Here is a 19,941-nt window from a genome sequence, read left to right as displayed (position 1 = left end):
TCTGATAGTTGTTTCTTATTGCGTTGCAATTTATATTGTTGCATATCATTAATTATAATAAACATATTATTAATATCTAGATTGTTTAGAAGTCAAATAAAGATTTATTTATATTACTAAATATAAATACTGGTGTAAATTAATTCACTTCCTCACAGGTTATTGAGGCCCAGTGCACGCTACCACAGCGTTTGTGATTTTACTTATTAAAAAATATAATAAATTTTGTGGAAGTGATTTATTATAAGGTAAGAGTATTTACAAACATTAATTTAGAAAATAAATTTAAAAATTAAGTAAGAAGATAAGACGAAATAAATAGATGAGTGAGTCATGCATGCACATAGAAGATAGAATGCAATAGATGCGTATTAACAGACGATGAATTAGACAACTTAGGAAAAACTGACAAATATTTATTTGCGTTATTAAATAAATTCATAGGTTTCTGAAAATAATTTTCAGTATATTAGAATGTGACAAGGAGATTAACATTGAGTAGATTGTCTTTTGTTTTATGATGAAAGAATCAGTGAAGCCGATAGGCGCGAAAAATTTCATGATGTCGGATAACGGCGTCATAATAATAATAATAACATATAAAAATCACGTGTATTACACCTTAGATTACGATGTTTTAAGATGGTTTAAAATAGATTTTCGATTTAATTATGAATTATAATAAATTTTGAAATTAAATAAAAATGTATTTAGACATGTCATAAATATTGATCGATATAAAATACATATCAGAAATATTTCGGTAACTTGAGATATGCGATGCTTGCGTTCGGTATCAAGTATCTTATAGTTTGTGAGGTTGTTTTGTTTGCATAATGTATCCCGAGTGTGTGCGTGATCAACCGCCTTCAACGTTGTCTCATTGCCGTGCGTGAAACTGTACGTTAGAATAGGTGTGCATACTCGAGGTGGTGCTGTGTAGATAATTAATCTTGCGTTTCAAATTGAAATGAATTGCAGTGCGTTCATTTTAATTTAGAAGCACGAAACAGAATTAATTATGAAGAGTATCTGGTATTAGACGAATAGACTTTTAGAATATTAATAATAAGAGATAGATGGAAATTATTAATTAGACGATAAATTATTAATTAAATGTATAATTAATTAAATTTAAATTCTGTTTCATAAAATCCGAAATAGATGTCAGAGTCGGAAGAAAAGGCTCAACTGGTCGACTATAACAGCGACGGAAGTTGTGAAAGAACATCATCTAGCTTGGAGAATGTTGGACAAAATCCAACATCAAAAATAAAAATTGAGAAAAATATGGATACCCTCCATAGTCTGTCACAATTCCACAAGGGATTGATTCACTTGACAGATAAAAACGATGCAGGACCATCAAATATAACTGATGAGAATAAAGAGGAACAAGAGTTACAGATTAAGATGAATAATTTCTCAACACCTGTGAAACCTGACCAGTCGACAAGTAAGTATTGACTATAGAATAATTTAGAAACTGTAAACTAAACTAGAAGATACATTCTAAGAAGTATAAAAGTATTTAAGAATAATTAGAGGAGGCCTATTTAGACATTAAGACGCTTAGATGTTAACAAAATTCCAGATACTAATTAAGATTATATGTTTACAGATAAAGATGAAGGTATTTTAAATAAAACTGAAAATGCCAAGGCTAAGATTGTCAGTTGTGAAAAGATGATGATAATTGGCAACAAAGAATTAGAAGACATGAAGATGATGATGGTCGAGTCCAACAAACAGACTCGTGAGATGGCAGCAACACTCGGTAGAGCTGCAAAACGATTAGAGGAAGTCACTCACGAACTGGTCAAAGCTCTTAAGATGACTGTAGATGGACGAATAGCAGAACTAGATCGTGAGAAGGCTAAATTAGAAGCAACTAAGGTAAAAGATTCACATATAATTCCCAATATACCAGATAGACCACAGTTAGACACTACAAATGGGAATAACAACATCACTAGAGAATTGAATTTGCTTAAAGATGCATTACTATTAAATCAAAATAAAATCAACATTAAAAGAGAATACAAGTTAACTCAAAAATCAAATTATAATATTTGGCTTGATTATTTAAAATCAGAACTAACAAATTGTGATTTATTAGATGTAATAGATGAAAATAATTGTAATAAAAATAATTTACCAAATTCAATAATTCATAAAAGAAAATGTCTGGTTAGAGATATTATTATTAATCATTTAGATGAAGATTATCATAAGAAAATTCTCGATATTCCTGAACCTATAGAAGTCTTAAAGAAAATCAAAGCTTGTAGAAAAGAACAAATAAATCTTACTTCAAGTTTTGTTAGAAAAAGACTGTATTCAATTAAGATGAAAAAGAATGAAAAGGTCAATGATTTCTGTGAAAGATTTGACCAGATCATCAGAGAGTATGAATCTTGCGGAGATGGGGAGCAACTAACTGAGCAAGAAATCAGAGCTGCATTTTATCAAGCCATAACCCCAATGAATCCTCAATTAATGTCTGCTGATTTCATCAAAAGATCTAATTCAAAAGAGATGACAATAAATGAAATGAAATCTTTTATACTGCAGTTAGAAGCTGAGAGCAAAACCAACGACGGGGAGGAGACGATCAAGGCTCAAACAGTCAAGGTGGACGGCAAGAAAAACTGTCACAGATGCGCCAAACCTGGTCATAAAATTGAAAATTGTCCCCTACCAAAAGATCTATGGTTCTGCTGCCAGGAGATAAGATCTCATAAGGGTTCAGAGTGCAAGGATGGCAGAGTTAAAAATAAGATTGTAAATAATAATAATATCAAGTTTAGAGGTAAACTAGATAGACAGGAAACTCATAGAGTTAGACATAAGGTGAACTTTAAACCATATAAGAATGATAGATGCGATAGAAAATATAATAAGAATAATCAATAATTAGTACAAAATGTATTCAAGCGGGATGGCATTAGTGCAAAAAGAATGACTGATGAAAATCAAGGTAAGAAACAATTAAATGAAGTTTTAATAGATGACATTAAATTTATTGCTGATTCAGGAGCAACAGATCATATAGTAAAGAATAGCTTAATATTAAGTAACTTTGAAAGATGTGAAAACAAAGTAATTAAGAGTGCCAATAAGAATAAATCGGCTGATATTTTAATAGATGGAAAAGGTGATCTTTTGCTTCATACGAATCAAGACAACAAGATAATCAAATTATCAAATGTTATTAGTGCTAAAGATGTATCAGATAATTTATTATCATTAAGAATATTAGTAGATAAAGGATTTAAGATTTATTTAGATGATAAATTGTTACGAGTATTCAGTAAAAATTTAGAAGAAGTAATACTAGAAGGAACATATGAAAAACCCAACTGGATATTGAACTTCAAAGTCAAGAACTACATAGGCAATGAAGATGAATCAGACTGGGGATATAACACCTATCTCTGTAAAGCTGTGATGACCCAGGACTATAACATAAATGAAGTAGAAATAGATTTGCAAAGAAGGGAGGGAGAATCAGAAAATGAAGAGTTAAAGGATTCTTCAATCAGAAGGAAGGAAGAAGATATAACATCTCCAGAAATGAAACAACACACTGAGAACTCAAAGACTGACATATTTAATTGGGATTCTTGTTTAATAACTAGAAATACAATTAAGTTAGACGATATTGAGAACATTAAGAATTTAGAAGAGTTATTTACAACAAATCCATTAGAGCAAGGAACAACAGACTCAAGTAAAATAAACGAAGCTATGTTATGGCATTTAAGACTTGGTCATGCTTCATTGAACTATCTCAAGAAATTGCAGAAAGTATATAACAAATTAGAGAAGGTTAAATTTGATGATTCTATTTTAGACTGTGAAATATGTATTATGTCAAAGATGCAAAAATTACCATTTAAAGAAACTAGACAAAGAGCACCAAGACCACTACAAATAATACATACGGACACGATGGGTCCGATAAAACCAACCTCATACCCAGGACACAAAAGATTTATTAATGTGTACATAGATGATTATTCTAGATTAGCTAGAGCATATGCAGTAAAGACTAAGGATGAATCAGGAGAAACATTAGAAAAGTTTCTCATATCTACTAGAAATCTACTTGGTAAAGATGAGAAAGTATGCTATGTTAGATCGGATCAAGGAACAGAGTTTACTGGTGGAAAATTTCTAGATGTCTTAAGAAAAGAAAAGATAGAATTGGAATTAACTCCGCCATATACTCCTGAACACAATGGAGTATCAGAACGATTCAACGTTACGCTACAAAGAAAAGTTAGAACCTATATGCTAGATTCTGGTTTACCTAAGAGTATGTGGGAGTTAGCAGTAGATGCAGCAGTACACTCATACAATCGAACACCACATAAATCCATAGATTACAACGTACCACTGATGAAGTTTAACAAAAATGAAAATTGTCATTTTGACAAAATTAAAAGATTCGGATGTATTGGATATATTAGAATCCCAAAACCAGAACACAAGTTCAGCGAGAGAGCAATCAAAGCAGTCATGGTGGGATATAGACCCACAGGATACTTATTATGGCATCCAAATACAAGGAAATTTCTAGAATCAAGACATGTTAGATTTAATGAAAAATTAGTGTACAAAGATGTATATAAGAATAAACCAATAGAAGAAACTGAAGATGAAATAAGTTGGAAGTCAAACGAAAATGTATCAAACAATTTGGAAGAGCAAATCAACGAAGAAAAGGAGAAACCAGAACAAAGAAAAAGAGGAAGAACCCGCAAAAATCCACTAGATGTTAAATACTTAAATGAAAAGAAGAATTCATCAGAAGAAATTAGACCATGTACTAGAGGTGAGATAAAAAGAAAATTAGAATCTAAAAAGGATAAAGATAGAAAATTAATTGAAGATATAAGCTTTGTAAGAAGCGTCAATACGTCAGAAGATCAATCAAAGAAGGATGAACAAGAACTGATAAATTGTCTAATCACTTCGTTAAACAAAGAACCAATCAACTATGATGAGCCAAGCAATTCAAGTGAAAGATGTCAATTGATGAGAGCTATCAAGGATGAACTGGATTCTACAACTAAAAATGACGTCTGGAAATTCGTAGATTTGGAAGAAGCAAGTAAAACTGAAAGAAAATTAAACATCATTGATTCAAGATGGGTATTTAAAAGGAAAGTAGAAGTAAATAAAGATGTACTTTATAAAGCACGACTAGTATGTCGAGGTTTCAAAGACAAGAATGACTATGACTTAAAAGATACATACTCACCAGTGTCTAGACTATCACTTATACGAGCATTAATCTCAATAGTAAATAAATATGACCTAGAAATATGTCAATATGATGTGAAAACAGCATTCCTTTATGGAAACTTAGATGAAGATATTTATATGAAGATACCCGAAGGTCTAGATGTAGATGAAAAGACAAAACAAACAAAGATACTTAAATTAAAGAAATCTTTGCATGGATTAAAGGTAAGTCCAAAGAAATGGAACATTAGATTTAATCAAGTGGTAAAAGAAATTGGTCTCGAAAACGATTTACACGAACCATGTCGGTATACTTGGAGGAAAAATGGAATCATAGTTGTGTTGCTAATTTATGTAGATGACATTTTAGCAGCTAGTAATGATAAAACAAAATTAGATGAAGTTGGAAATCACTTATGCAAGAATTTTGAGATGAAAATTCTTGGTGAACCCAGGAAGTTTCTTGGAATTGAAATAGAGAGAAATAGACAAGAGAAATACATTGTATTAAATCAAAGTAATGATATTGATAGTATTTTAGATAGATTCAAGATGACAGATTGTAATCCTCAAAATACTCCAATGATTACAAGACAGACTGAAAATAGATGCAAAAGAAGAAAACTAGAAGAATCAGGATCGTCAAAATGTGAACAATCATCAACGACTAGAAAGGTCCCATACAGAGCGGCAATTGGAAGTCTTATGTACTTAGCAAATGGAACTAGACGAGATATTGCGATTGCTGTACATTATTTAGCTAGAAAACAATTAAATGCCAGCGAGGATGACTGGAAAAATGTTAAAAGAATTCTGAGATACTTAAAGGGTACTTTAAATTCAAGCCTAAAATACGCAGGAAACTCAGATGAATTAGAAGCTTTCTCCGATGCGAGCTTTAGAGACAATGATGACTCAACTTCTTCAGGTGGATACATTATTAGACTGTTTGGTGACATAATAGCATGGAGAAGTCACAAACAAAATTACGTTACGCTTTCGACGTGTCAAGCTGAATATTTAGCAATGAGCGATGCGTGTCAAGAGATAATATCTCTGGATAAAGCGATTAGATTTATTATTGGAAAAACACTATTTCCTACGACGATTTGGTGTGATAACAAGTCAGCAAATGACTGTACCAAAAGAGATGGCAGTCATAAACTTAAGATGTTCGATAATAGTGTAAATGAAATTAAATTAGAATTACGAGAAAGAGAGAAAACAGGTAATAGAAAACACATGGCAAACACCCATGGTGATTTCATTAAACAATGCATTAATGAAAATAGAATAAGAGTTTGTTGGATATCTACGAAAGAGAACCTAGCAGATACACTTACAAAACCATTACCTGCAGAATCATTTAGATATTTAAGAGATAGACTTTTGGACTAGAATAATTAGAAGTTGATAAAATTGTTAAAATTAATTATAATTATATTTTCACTATGTTACAGAAAACTCTATTGATCGTAAGAAGTAGCGCAGTGGAAGCTGGACGTGGGAAAATGGAGGGAGTGTTAAGAAATCAAGATTTACCCAAGTCCGCTTAAGCTTATTATTATTATATATATCTATATCATTATTATTATCACTAGTGAGTTGGCGAAGATCTACGCGCCGATTGGCGGCGCATACGACTCCTCTCCCCTACATTCATTTATTCTACGGTGTGCTATGTACTCTTGGCGGTGTTACGTACTACCACGTGCCATTGCGTTCTGATAGTTGTTTCTTATTGCGTTGCAATTTATATTGTTGCATATCATTAATTATAATAAACATATTATTAATATCTAGATTGTTTAGAAGTCAAATAAAGATTTATTTATATTATTAAATATAAATACTGGTGTAAATTAATTCACTTCCTCACAAATAATAATACTAATAATAAAAATAATAATAATAATAATAATAATAATAATAATAATAATAAGCGGTGCTTGTTACGTGGCCTCCTAGTGGCGCACCGCGGGAAACGCAGACCGCAACATCTGGTCTGTAGGCTAACAACGTAACCGGAGCAACGGGCCAACTACCCGTTGCACCGTAATATCTGAGTTCCAAAACAGTATAATCTCAGAAGTGCTCCCCACAACCGGTCCTCTTCGGATGAGGACCAGTCATCAGGTGGGAGGAGAACACCGGACCCGATGACTTATGACGACCCCGGCGCTTATAGGATTAAGTTTAAGTGGACGGAGGAGCTTCGCGCCGATCTCTTGGTGTGCTGGCAGAACAGCGAGCCGGAGGTATCAGGGTATATGGCCCGGATGCATACACTTTGGTGTGGCATGCATCCGGAGCACAGACATTTTACGCCCAAACACCTGCGTAATTACGCCTCATACCTTCGGCATAATCGACGATCGCTGCTGCCAAATAGAAGGCTGTCTAATCGGCCTTCATTTCCAGCACCGCTACACCAAGAACGGCACCGTTTCTCCGAGGACAACGACAACCTCTTTACAGGTCGACAAGTGAGCATCTCCAAAAAGATGTCTCACTCAAAACAACAGCTCGACACGGTGAACGAAGATCTCCCCACACAGCTTCAAGAGGACTCCACTCTGCTCACTGTCAACCAAGTTGTCTACGGTGCCGCGGCTTCGCTTCTGCCGATAGAGAGAAGACATTCTCTCTCCTTCGAGGCGAAGTTGAAGCTGCGCATCGTTCAACTTGGACACAAAATTGACATTTCTCGGAAACAAGTCTCCCGCATTCAGTGTGTGATAGAGTATGTTAGTACTCAAAAACCGTACACGCCAAAAGTTCGTCGCCTGGCGGCAGAACTTCGAAGGCGACATCACACACTGAACAAGAGTACTCTTCTTGTCATCAAAGAAGATTCTCGTAACAGGTTGCGGGCTCTGGTGGCTTCCAAAAAGTCACTAGAGAAAAGGCTGAAGCGGTTGATCGACAACTCTTTGTTTCGATCCAACCCTTCACGCTTTCTGTCACCTAAGACCGCTGTTCCCGAGAATTATCCATCATCTGAGCGAGTGGAAGCCTTTTGGAGTGAATTGTACGGAGATCAACCAAACGTGATCCCGGATACTCGAGCTCTGCACGACTTCGAGGCATTCTGTCGAAAACACCGACGGCAGGATATCGCCGAAGAGAGCCCTGCAGTCAGTGTGCAAGAGGTTCGTAAAGCCCTGAATGGCAGCAAGAACTGGGCTGCCCCGGGTCCAGATGGCATAAACATCTTCTGGTGGAAGAAATTTTCTTCTACACATGCTCATCTGGCCCGGATTTTTACATCATACATTCAGGGCGACGAACCAATTCCAGACTGGCTGGTAGAAGGGCGAACCGTACTCATCCCTAAAAAGGGTGACTTGTCCGACCCGAAGAACTACAGGCCTATCACTTGCTTGAATGCGGTTTACAAGATTTTTACAAAAATCTTAAATAACCGTATCTTGCGGGAGATAGAGCCTGTGTGGCAACAGATATACGAACAACGTGGCAGTAAACAGGGCGTGTCAGGTTGCAAGATCAACTTGTTGGTAGATAGATGCGTCATTCAAGACGCAATCTACTACCAACGCAACCTGTCCATGGCCTGGATTGACTACCGTAAGGCATTTGACTCAACGTCACATGAGTTGATTCTCTATCTGCTCAAATGCCTCGGAATCAATCGCCAAACAGTGAGATGCATCCAACGTACGATGCAGCTCTGGCGAACGCGTTTTCACATAGGAAGTGGAAATGCATTGCACGTGATCCGAGCTGTTCAGTACAAGAGAGGCGTCTTTCAGGGAGATTCCCTGAGCCCTCTGTCGTTTTGCATCTCACTGCTGCCGATATCTGTTGCCCTCCGACAAACTCGTGGGTACTCTGCGGGGCCACCGAGCGATCGAGTATACTCGATCACTCACCAACTGTTTATGGATGATCTAAAGAAATACTGTGCCAACAAAGATCATCTACAAACGGCCCTCAACATCGTAGCAGAGTACACACGAGATGTCGGAATGTCTTTTGGGTTGGACAAGTGTGCGGTCGTACACCTGGCGAAGGGTAAGTGCTCTGATACGGGTGGAGATGTCGAATTAGTGGATGGGAGCGTCTTAAGAGAATTAGACGCCGGAGAGTTTTACAGATATCTAGGGATTGAAGAGCGGCGAATGCATGCCGTCTCTGAAGTCCGAACAACTCTTCGCAGCGAGTATGTTAGGAGACTGCGGAAGATCTGGTCATCAGAACTTTCCGGCAAGAACAAAGTCTCAGCTACTAACATGCTTGCTGTCCCGGTCCTACTTTACTCTTTTGGGGTCCTGAAATGGCCTCGAAATGAGTTGAAAGATCTCGACATCAAAACCCGTAAAGTCATCAATATGAATCAGAACATGCACCCTAACTCATCAGTCGCCAGGATGTACCTCTCCCGGAACATCGGAGGGAGAGGATTGCAGAGCTTGGAGCGGCTTCACGATCGTTTGGTTCTGGGTTTAACATACGAGGTTGCCAATTTCACAGCAGACGAGGACGACTTCCTGATGCAATTTGTTCATAGTCTTGAAAATGCGCGGAAGGGATCGTTTTTGTATAAGGCAGCAATCTACGCGGCAAATACATTAGGTCTCGGAGAAATAAACGCTCTCATTGAACTGGCGAAAAAGGAGTTCAAGAGCGTCGTCAGGATAGCCGAGGAGAAAAAACTCCTCGGTGAACACATGGACAAGTCTATGCACAGCGTGTATTTCAAACACGTTCGTGACCATGGCTTGTCCACCCAGCTGACATTCTCCTTCTTGAAGTCAGCTGGCCTGATGTCCGAGACCGAAGGGTTTATATTTGCCTGCCAAGATGGTGTTATCAACACTCTCGAATACCGTAGCAAGGTGCTCCAGGCGCAGCTTCCGGACACGTCCTGTCGGACGTGTAAACAACATCCAGAGACGCTGATGCACCTTTTGTCGGTATGTCTTGTGCTGGCAAGAGGTGCCTACATACAGCGTCACAATGCTGCCCTGAGAGTACTGTACTACTATCTTCGTCATTGCTACGGTATTGACGTGACACCAGTGCTGCCTTATCTGCCAGGAGATATTCCGCAGGTTGTTGAGAATGACAGTTCCAAAATTTATTGGAACATACCATTTGCAACAACCCGGCGGATAGATCACAACAAACCTGATATTGTGCTCTTCGACAAGGCTACTCGTGACATTTATGTCATTGAGTTTTCGGCCCCAGCCGAATACAACATCTCAGTCAAAGAAGAGCACAAAAGACAAATATATCAGGATCTCCTGTTTGAAATTGGCAAACTTTACCCAGTTTACCGTGTCAAGCTTGTCGTCCTGACTGTTGGCGTCCTAGGAGGGATGAAACAGTCTTTTGTATCCTTACTTGCCAAAGTTTCAGCTTGTTCATCAAAAGCTGAGTTCTTGGCAGTTAGGATGCAGAAGGCTGTTATACTTGGTTCTCTCCGTCTCTTAAGGGAAATGACTTTGGCCTGCTGTGATCACTAACCGCCTTGTTGTGCGGAGTGGTCCAGCAGTAACGGATAGAGCTAAGGCTGGGCCCTCGGAGAATCGGACTCCGGGGATAACCCCCCTAAGCATTTAATAGCAAAATAATAATAATAATAATAATAATAATAATAATAATAATAATAATAATAATAATAAGCGATGCTTGCTACGTGGCCTCCAAGCGGCGCATCGCGGGAAACGCAGACCATAACATCAGGTCTGTAGGCGAACGACGTAGCCCGTGCAGTGGGCCAACTACCCACTGCATGGAAATAACTGAGTTACCACAAGATACCAACTCAGAAGTGCTCCCCACAACCGGTCCTTTTCGGATGAGGACCATTCATCAGGTGGGAGGAGCACACCGGACCCGATGAATGATGACGACCCTGGCGCCTTAAGGACTTACTTTAAGTGGACGGAGGAACTGAGAGTCGATCTCTTGGTGTGCTACCAACGTAGCGAGCCGGGGGTGAGCGGCTATATGGCCCGGATGCACACTCTTTGGAGTGATATGCATCCGGAGCTAGCGCATTTTACGCCCAAACACCTGCGTAATTATGTCGCTCATCTTCGGCGAAATAGAAGATCGCTTGTGCTGGACAGAAGGCAGTCTAATAGACTTTCCTTTCCGGCGCAACTACACCAAGAGCGACGCCGTTCCTCCTTGGACAACAACAATCCCTTTGTAGGACGGCAAGTAAGTATATCTAAAAAGATAACTTACTCCCAACAACAGCTTGACGCGGTAAACGAAGATCTCCGTGCAGCCATCCTGGAGGACTCCACCCTGCTCACTGTGAGCCAGGTTGTGTATGGTGCAGCAGTTTCGGCTTTTCCGAGAGAGAGACATTGTCTCTCGATCGAGGCAAGGTTGAGACAGCGCATCTTACAACTTGGCTCCAAAATTGACAGATCCCGGAAACATGTCTCCCGCATTCAGTGTGTGATTGAGTTCGAAACAACTCAAAAAGCATACACGCCCCGAATTCGACGCATTGTTGCTGAACTTCGGTGGCGTCATCACACACTGAACAAGAGTACTCTTCTTGTCATCAAAGAAGAGTCTCTTAATAAATTGCGGGCTCTAGTGACTGCCAAAAAGTCACTAGAGAAAAGGCTGAAGCGGTTGGTCGACAACTCGTTGTTTCAATCCAGCCCTTCACGATTTCTGACAGCAAAGACCGATGTTACTGGGACTTATCCAACACCTGAGCGGGTGGAAGCTTTTTGGACTGAGTTGTATGGAGATCAACCAAACGTGAACGCCAATACTCCAGCTCTGCACGACTTCAAAGCATTCTGTCGGGAACACCGTCGGCAGAATGCTGATGAAGAGAGCCCTGCAGTCAGTGTGGATGAAGTTCGTTCAGCTCTAAATGTCAGCAAAAATTGGGCTGCCCCGGGACCAGATGGCATTAATGTCTTCTGGTGGAAGAAGTTTACTTCTACCCACCTCCATCTGGCCTGCATATTTACATCGTACATTAGAGCTGACGATCCGATTCCGAACTGGCTTGTAGAAGGGCGAACCGTACTGATACCTAAAAAAGGTGACTTGTCTGACCCTAAGAATTTCAGGCCTATCACCTGCTTGAATGCGGTTTATAAAATTTTTACGAAAATTTTAAATAACCGTATCTTGCAGCAGATAGAGCCTGTATGGCAACAGATATATGAACAACGTGGCAGTAAAAGAGGCCTGTTAGGTTGCAAGGAGAACCTGATAGTGGATCGATGCGTCTTACAAGATGCGATCTACTATCAACGCAACCTGTCAATGGCTTGGATTGACTATCGCAAGGCATTTGACTCAACTCCACATGAGTTGATTTTATATCTACTCAAATGCCTGGGAGTCAATCCCGAAATAGTGGAATGCATTCGACGTACAATGCAGCTCTGGCGAACGCGTTTTCACATTGGAAGTGGAAACGCATTGCACGTAACCGGAGTTGTAGAGTACAAACGAGGGGTCTTCCAAGGCGATTCCTTGAGCCTTCTGCTGTTTTGCATTTCACTGCTGCCTATATCTGTTGCTCTCCGTAAAACTCGTGGGTACTCTGTGGGCCTCCGGGTGATCGAAAATATTCGATCACCCATCTGCTTTACATGGATGATCTGAAGCTATATAGTGCTGATGAAGATCATCTACAAGCAGCCCTCAACATCGTAGCAGAGTACACACGAGATGTCGGAATGTCTTTTGGGTTGGACAAGTGTGCGGTCGTACATCTGGCGAGGGGTAAGTGCTCTGATACTGGTGATGATGTCGAGTTAGTAGATGGGAGTGTCTTAAGACAATTAGACGCCGGGGAGTTGTATAGATATCTAGGAATGGAAGAGCACCGCATGCATGCGGTCTCTGAAGTCTGAACAACTCTCCAGAGCGAGTATGTTAGGAGACTCCGGAAAATTTGGTCCTCCGAACTTTCCGGCAAAAACAAAGTCTCAGCTACTAACATGCTCGCTGTCCCAGTCTTACTATACTCTTTCGGTGTCCTGAAATGGACCCGAAAGGATTTACGAGATCTCGACATCAAAACCCGTATGATCATTAATATGAATCGGAGCATGCATGCCCCCAATTCATCAGTCGCCAGATTATACCTCTCCCGGTCCATCGGTGGGAGAGGTTTGCAGAGTTTGGAGCGGCTTCACGACCGTTTGGTCCTGGGTTTAACTCACGAAGTTGTCAATTTCACTGCAGACGAGGATGACTTTCTTATGCAAATTGTACATAAACATGAAAATGCGCATAAGGGGTCATTCTTGTATAAGGCAGCAACATATGCGGCAAGAACCCTTGGTCTTGGAGAAATAAACGCTCTTATGGAACACCGAAAGGAGGAATTTAAGAGCGTCATCAGGAATGCCGAGGAAAAACTACTCCTTGGCGAACTGATGGACAAGTCCATGCACAGCGTGTTCTTTAAATACGTGCGTGATCATGGCTTGTCCATCCAGCTGACGTTTTCCTTCTTAAAGTCAGCGGGCCTGATGTCCGAGACTGAAGAGTTCATATTTGCCTGCCAAGATGGTGTCATTAACACTCTTGAGTACCGTAGCAAGGTGCTCCAGGTGCAGCTTCCGGACACGTCCTGTAGGAGGTGTAGACAACATCCGGAGACGCTTATGCACCTTTTGCCGGCATGTCCAGTGCTGGCGAGAGGTGCATATATCCAGCGTCACAATGCTGCCCTGAGAGTACTGTACTACTATCTTCGTCATTGCTACGGTATTGACGTGACACCAGTGCTGCCTTATTTGCCAGGAGATATTCCCCAGGTTGTTGAGAATGACAGTTGCAAAATTTATTGGAACATCCCATTTGCAACAACCCGGCGGATAGATCACAACAAACCTGATATTGTGCTCTTCGACAAGGCCACTCGTGACATTTATGTCATTGAGTTCTCGGCCCCGGCTGAATACAACATCTCAGCCAAAGAAGAGCACAAAAGACAAATATATCAGGATCTCCTGTTTGAAATTGGCAAACTTTACCCAGGTTACCGTGTCAAGCTTGTCGTCCTGATTGTTGGCGTCCTAGGAGGGATGAAACAGTCTTTTGTATCCTCACTTGCCAAAGTTCCAGTTTGCTCATCAAAAGCTGAGTTCTTGGCAGTTAGGATGCAGAAGGCTGTTTTACTTGGTTCTCTCCGTCTCTTAAGGGAAATGACTTTGGCCTGCTGTGATCACTATCCGCCTTGTTGTGCAGAGTGGTCCAGCAGTAACGGATGGAGCTCAGGTTGGGCCCTCGGAGAATCGGACTCCGGGGATAACCCCCCTGAGCATTTAATAACAAAATAATAATAATAATAATAATAATAATAATAAAAGTAACCTCAGAAAAGAGGTTTTTTTTTAAATTTGGATTTAGAAAAAAAAATTATTCTTTTCCAAATTCAGCTTAGTTCACATATTTTCACTGCAAAAAGTTTTAAAATATTGTTATGCCTCTGTAGATTCTTTCTTATTCTTTTAATGTTATCTTTCAAAATTCCTGACGGTGATGTTCATACGCCAGCGTCTGCGCAGAACACACCATATTACCAGTTTATTCCCATGGTGTGATGATATTTAAAAACTACCATGTATGTTCTTTAATGCCTTTTTAATCAGTTACAGAATGAAACTCATAGAATAGACTACGGATTTTTATGCATTCCTAGTTAAAGAAAACCTCAAAGAATTTATTATCGAGTTGTAATTAAAGATCTTACTTTAATATTGTGTTATAAAATTTTTGGAGTTATGGTTTATAAATCATAACACAGAGTTAAAGTTAATTAGAATTTATTGAGACTTTCGTACAGTCGTAAAAATCGTTAAGACGCCTAAAAACAGATTAAGTGAGTACTCAAAAGATGCAGACTTTCTGTACCCTTAGTACTCCAGTAGGAGGGGAGAGGCTGCGCAAAGAGCGCAGTAGAGTCAAATAGCATAGGCGCTAACTGTACTGTTCCAACACTTCCTCCCGACTATGTTCTATTGCACGACTCATGATGCGAAGCATTAGAGAGTGCTTTACGATCGAAAAATTTTTTTCGCCTCATTTTGGCGGCTATTTTTATTAATTATTATTATTATTATTATATTATAGCCTTGTTAGTTCACGGAATCAAGATTATTTGCATACTATTGTCGAGATAATTTCATGGAGATTAATTCTATACTTTTTAAAAATTGATTAACTGCAATCGAATTTGAAAAAATACACCAACATAGGTCAAAAAATTTTCCTGTCCGTCATGAGTGAAACCCGGAAACACTGTAACTTGTGAAGAAATCCATTATTCGAGTTAAATTTTTTTTTTTAATTCTAATCGATGATTGTTGATCACTGAATGCAAATGACTAATTAATTCAGTGTCGTTTAATTGCAACTAATAAAAAACGAAAATTAAAAGACTGTATATCTGTATACATCCATGTAAAATTAACATGGATGGTGATATATCTATAGATATTATGTACATGTTATTCCACCAGGGCCACCTGTGCATCACTTTCCTAGTACAGCTGTTATTTTAAAAATTTTTTTTCTTTTTGTTTTGCACGACTCATGTGTTTTTTTTTTTTTTTCGTTATTTTCGTTATTTATTGACAAATAATTGGATAGCTATTTTATTTTATTAATATTTCATAATTAAATGAGCATGATGAGTCGTGCATTTTTGGATTTTCCAAGCTTTGTGAATCTAATTTTAATTAAACATATAAAAGTACATTTATGATATTTCTTAAATTTAAATCATATTATTAATCAAAAATATTTTGGTCGAAGTTTTCGATGTCTAGTCTACATCGAAGATTTTTCCTTTGGTCACCTTGTAACAGGGTAAAATTACCCTTAATCGATAAGTCGCTGGATATCGATAATTATTCGACATAGCACTGGCGCGTCTCGATCTTCGGGACCTATTTAGTAATAAGTGGGGGTGTTTTGGGGCTTACGTGCGAGCAAACATTTTTCCAACCAGCAGAAGTAGTTGAGTGATCAAGACAAGTGCCAGCAGAAAAGTCCAAAGAAGAAAAACCACTGGATCCAAGGAGTCTTCTTCTATTTCAAAAATCTTACAAGGTATTGAGACTTTTTATATATATGAGCCGCGGGGTCATATACTCGGCTCATCCAACTACTTCTCAATTTAATCAATTGACTTATTTAATTAATTAACTTTTCTCAATAATTAATAATTATAAGTCAATAATTAATTAATTGAAATTTTGATTCGCTAGTTTCGTTGAGAGTACCTCAAAGGGGCTTATACCCGAGGACTCCTCAAGGACCTTGTAGTGTTAATTGCCGTAAAATTAATTAATTGAAATAATTCCAAACATCAGAAAAATCGGTTCATTTACAACTAATTTATTTATTAAATAAAAACCGAATAATAAATTCATCGGGAAGATTCCATTGTCTTCTCACGGACCAGTGAAACATCGGTTGAATCGTACAACGTAGTTAACGTGTACTTAAGGTCAAAAAGTAACCACGCGCTAGCATAAAAATTGGCGTCTGTTTTGAGCGCGCAAATATTTTATTTAAGGGATCTACCCTCTTTAGAATTTTGAAAAAATCGAATTTTTTTTGTATTTTTTGAAAGTATACATATTTAAAAGTATCATACTGAAAATTTATAAAGATCCGAGCAGTCTAACTGTACTTTTGGACGACGTTTACGTAGCTATCTGGCCGCTAATATGCGGACCGCTCGGAGCGGTACGGCCTACCTGCCTTTGTATTCATTAGCAGCTGCAACCTTTTTCAGGTATACTGACAAATGTACAATATTATAATATACTATCTATACTGAAAATTTTCATTTATGATAGGTTATTCTCGAAGGATACCGTTCCATTAGAATTTCTCCCTATATTAGTCGTATTTGAAATTTTCAACCGTCAGTATCTGTGCTCGTGATTACCGAAATGGACAAGAAAAGTGTAAATCAAACTGCCAAGTGGAGACGTCCAGGTTCGAAGCCGAAAAAGCGGAAATTTAATGGAGTGCTTCCACATGACCACGAGGCAAATACAAGTTATGCTAGTGCATCTGCGTTGAAGTTACAACAATCGGAAGATACCAGTTTCGACGTACACGTGGATCAAACGTCGGGATACAGTATTATACAGTTTTTCCTGGTTTTCTCTATGTTGCAAGAGTATTTAAAGTGTAAAACTTGTGATAAAGATATTTCTTTTACAAAGTATGGACAGCGAGGACTCGGTTTTAAAGTTTGTGTTACATGTGAGTGTGGCGAAAGGTACATTAATTCGTGTCACATGATTTCTACTGGATACGAAATTAATCGTCGTCTAGTGTATATTATGCGTTTGATTGGTGTTCGCGGTGAAAAGTGTGTATGATGTAGTGATGCTGAAGGCTGTTAGAGAAGAGAAACTCTTGAATGCTCAGCACGGAGAACCAGAAGATATTTTAACCGTTTCGGGAGATGGTTCCTGGCAAAAAAGAGGATTTTCTTCTCTTATTGGCATAATTTCTTTGATATATAAACGCACTAAAAAATCGTGAACGTCGCTATCAGATCAAGTTACTGCAAAGCATGCGAGAAAAAGAAAGGAACTGAGAAAACGATTGAATATGCAGCGTGGTACGAAACGCACAAAAGAGGCTGTAGTGCTAATCACTCTGGTAGTGCTGGAAAAATGGAAGTTGACGGTGTATGTGAAATGTTTTTGCAATCTTTAGAAAAACAAGAACTGCTTGAAAGATGCCTCGGTGGCAACACGCAGAATAATAACGAATCTTTCAACAACTGTGTCTGGTCAATGGCTCCCAAACACATCTTTTGCGGAAAAAAAATTGTTGAAATAGCTTGTCAAACAGCTGCTTGTATTTTTAACGAGGGATTTCATCCAGTATTAAAAATCTTGGAAGTAATGGGCGTCAAAATCGGCCCGATCACCACACAGTTTGCTGCTGACTGTGACAGAACGCGCATACGAGTTGCAAATCGCCGCAGCACCGATGTCTCTAAGGAAGCCAGAACGAAACGAAGGCAGGCTATTTTGGATGAAAATGTGCACTATGAAGATGATGAAGGCATAATGTATGGTGCAGACATCGCTGATTAGACGTAAGTAAGATTTTTTCACGATTTTTCGTTACAGAAAACTTTAAACGCGTTTTTCTCGGAATGACGTTTTTGGACGGCTTGTTGATAAAATCTCCGAAACTATTCAAGCGAACCTTACCAAAATTTAACCACATGTTCTTGATGACTATAGCTATCGCGCATATCATACGATTTTTGAAATTTTGAGTTTAACTATTTACTTTTGGCAAAGAACGACGGAAAAAACGTGATTTTTCGTACTTTTTCGAAAAATGGCTGCCATTTTGTCATTTTTGAAAAAAAAAATCGTATGATATGCGCTATAGCCATTTACTGACTGAATCTAAAACTATTTTATTTTTTTTTTTTTCAGATCATCCATTCCAGATATTTCATCAACAGCGCACACTCATCTTTTTTTTGGACCAGTCTTCTCCCTCATTTTTATGTATAAAAACTGATTAAAATAAATGTAAAAAAAATTTTCTTGTGTAATCAAACAGTGTATTTTTTAGGCCTAACACTTTTTATGTCCATATTTATGACGTATACCGGTCAGAAAAATTCGTGAAAATCGCCTTATCTTTGCCCGTCTAAAGAGGGTAGACCCCTTAATGTTAACTATTGAGAATTTGTTTTATTGAATCTGGCCAAAAATTTATGATTTTAGTTAACTGAGATAAATTGTTTATCATTTAAATTTTAATTAACTAATCGGAAATCCCCCAAGGAAATTTTTATATTGAATTTAAGTTCTGGAAAAACTTATCTTGTTAATTTTATTTCGTCATCGTGAAAAAAATTCCTAAGAATTTATTGAGCAAGTGGCTTATTAAGTTCGAGATTCGTTTATTAAAATTGTTGAAAAAATCTAAAGAATTTGATTTATTTTAATGTTGAGAATTAAACTCGTGTCTAATTTAGAGAAAAATTGGAAGTCGGATTGAATTCGGATTTTAGTGAATAAATTTGTTAATTGAAAATATACAGTAAATTTTAATTGTTGGCTGATAACTAGTTAAGTTAACGTAGTAATTTTTAAAGTAAAATTTTTTAATTCCTTTATTATTGTTCAAAAATAAAATAAGGTAAATTAATGTGTGTGTGAAGAAGTGTGGGATATGTGTGTAAAGATTCGTGTGGGTAATGTGTGATAGAGAGTGTACGATCTTCTGCTTATTGATGTTTTGTTGAGCAGAGGAGTCGTAGAGAATATTACGAACTCTATTTGTTGATGTTTTGCCGAATAGAGTGATCCAAAATCTTAGAGCGTGACAGTCCGGTGGACAGCGCGATTTAGTTAGAAACCGCAATATAGACGATCCGTAAGAGAGTACTGTCGGGATTAAGAAAATTTTGTGTGTGAGTGTGAGTATGTGCACCTTGTTATCTTATTTTTGTTATAAATAAATACCGAATATATTTGTTAAATAAAAATTTATTTATTTCAGATCACGTTCCTCACTCTCTCTCCCTGTAAGATAAGCTCTCTACGCTGGACCGGTTCCAGGAACCGTGATTAAAATCCTGGTGGCGCCCTTTTGTTAATAATTTTAGTTTTCAATTTTGTTTAGTTAATTATTTAATTAAGGAGCCAATCTGAGCGG

The 19,941-nt window shown here is 38.1% G+C and overlaps 3 protein-coding genes across 4 annotated transcripts in view; 2 read left to right on the top strand and 1 right to left on the bottom strand.

Moving 5' to 3' along the window:
* Window positions 1-1,600, top strand: part of LOC141537287 (uncharacterized) — a 33,618-nt gene extending 32,018 nt beyond the window's left edge. The window contains exon 3 of the mRNA XM_074258179.1: window positions 1,165-1,600. Within this exon, the coding sequence (XP_074114280.1) occupies window positions 1,165-1,467 (303 nt within the window). The 3' untranslated portion in view covers window positions 1,468-1,600. The remainder of the gene's footprint in view (window positions 1-1,164) is intronic.
* The window catches only part of LOC141537283 (endochitinase-like), a 235,377-nt gene that overhangs the window by 64,515 nt on the left and 150,921 nt on the right, over window positions 1-19,941 (bottom strand). The gene's annotated exons all lie outside the window — the stretch shown is intronic.
* Window positions 16,206-18,812, top strand: LOC141537286 (uncharacterized). 2 transcript variants are annotated; one of them, XM_074258178.1, is made up of 2 exons: window positions 16,206-18,355; window positions 18,708-18,812. In XM_074258178.1, the coding sequence occupies exon 1, from the start codon at window positions 17,925-17,927 to the stop codon at window positions 18,351-18,353; it is 429 nt and encodes a 142-aa protein (XP_074114279.1). In that variant the 5' UTR covers window positions 16,206-17,924; the 3' UTR covers window positions 18,354-18,355; window positions 18,708-18,812. Both variants share the same exon structure in this region; 1 of them encodes a protein (XP_074114279.1).

This window comes from Cotesia typhae, unplaced genomic scaffold, assembly GCF_013202065.1.
Source record: "Cotesia typhae breed Kobodo isofemale line unplaced genomic scaffold, CoteBio_Ctyphae scaffold_70, whole genome shotgun sequence".
NCBI lineage: Eukaryota > Metazoa > Arthropoda > Insecta > Hymenoptera > Braconidae > Cotesia > Cotesia typhae.
This window is presented reverse-complemented; position numbering and strand designations above follow the sequence as displayed.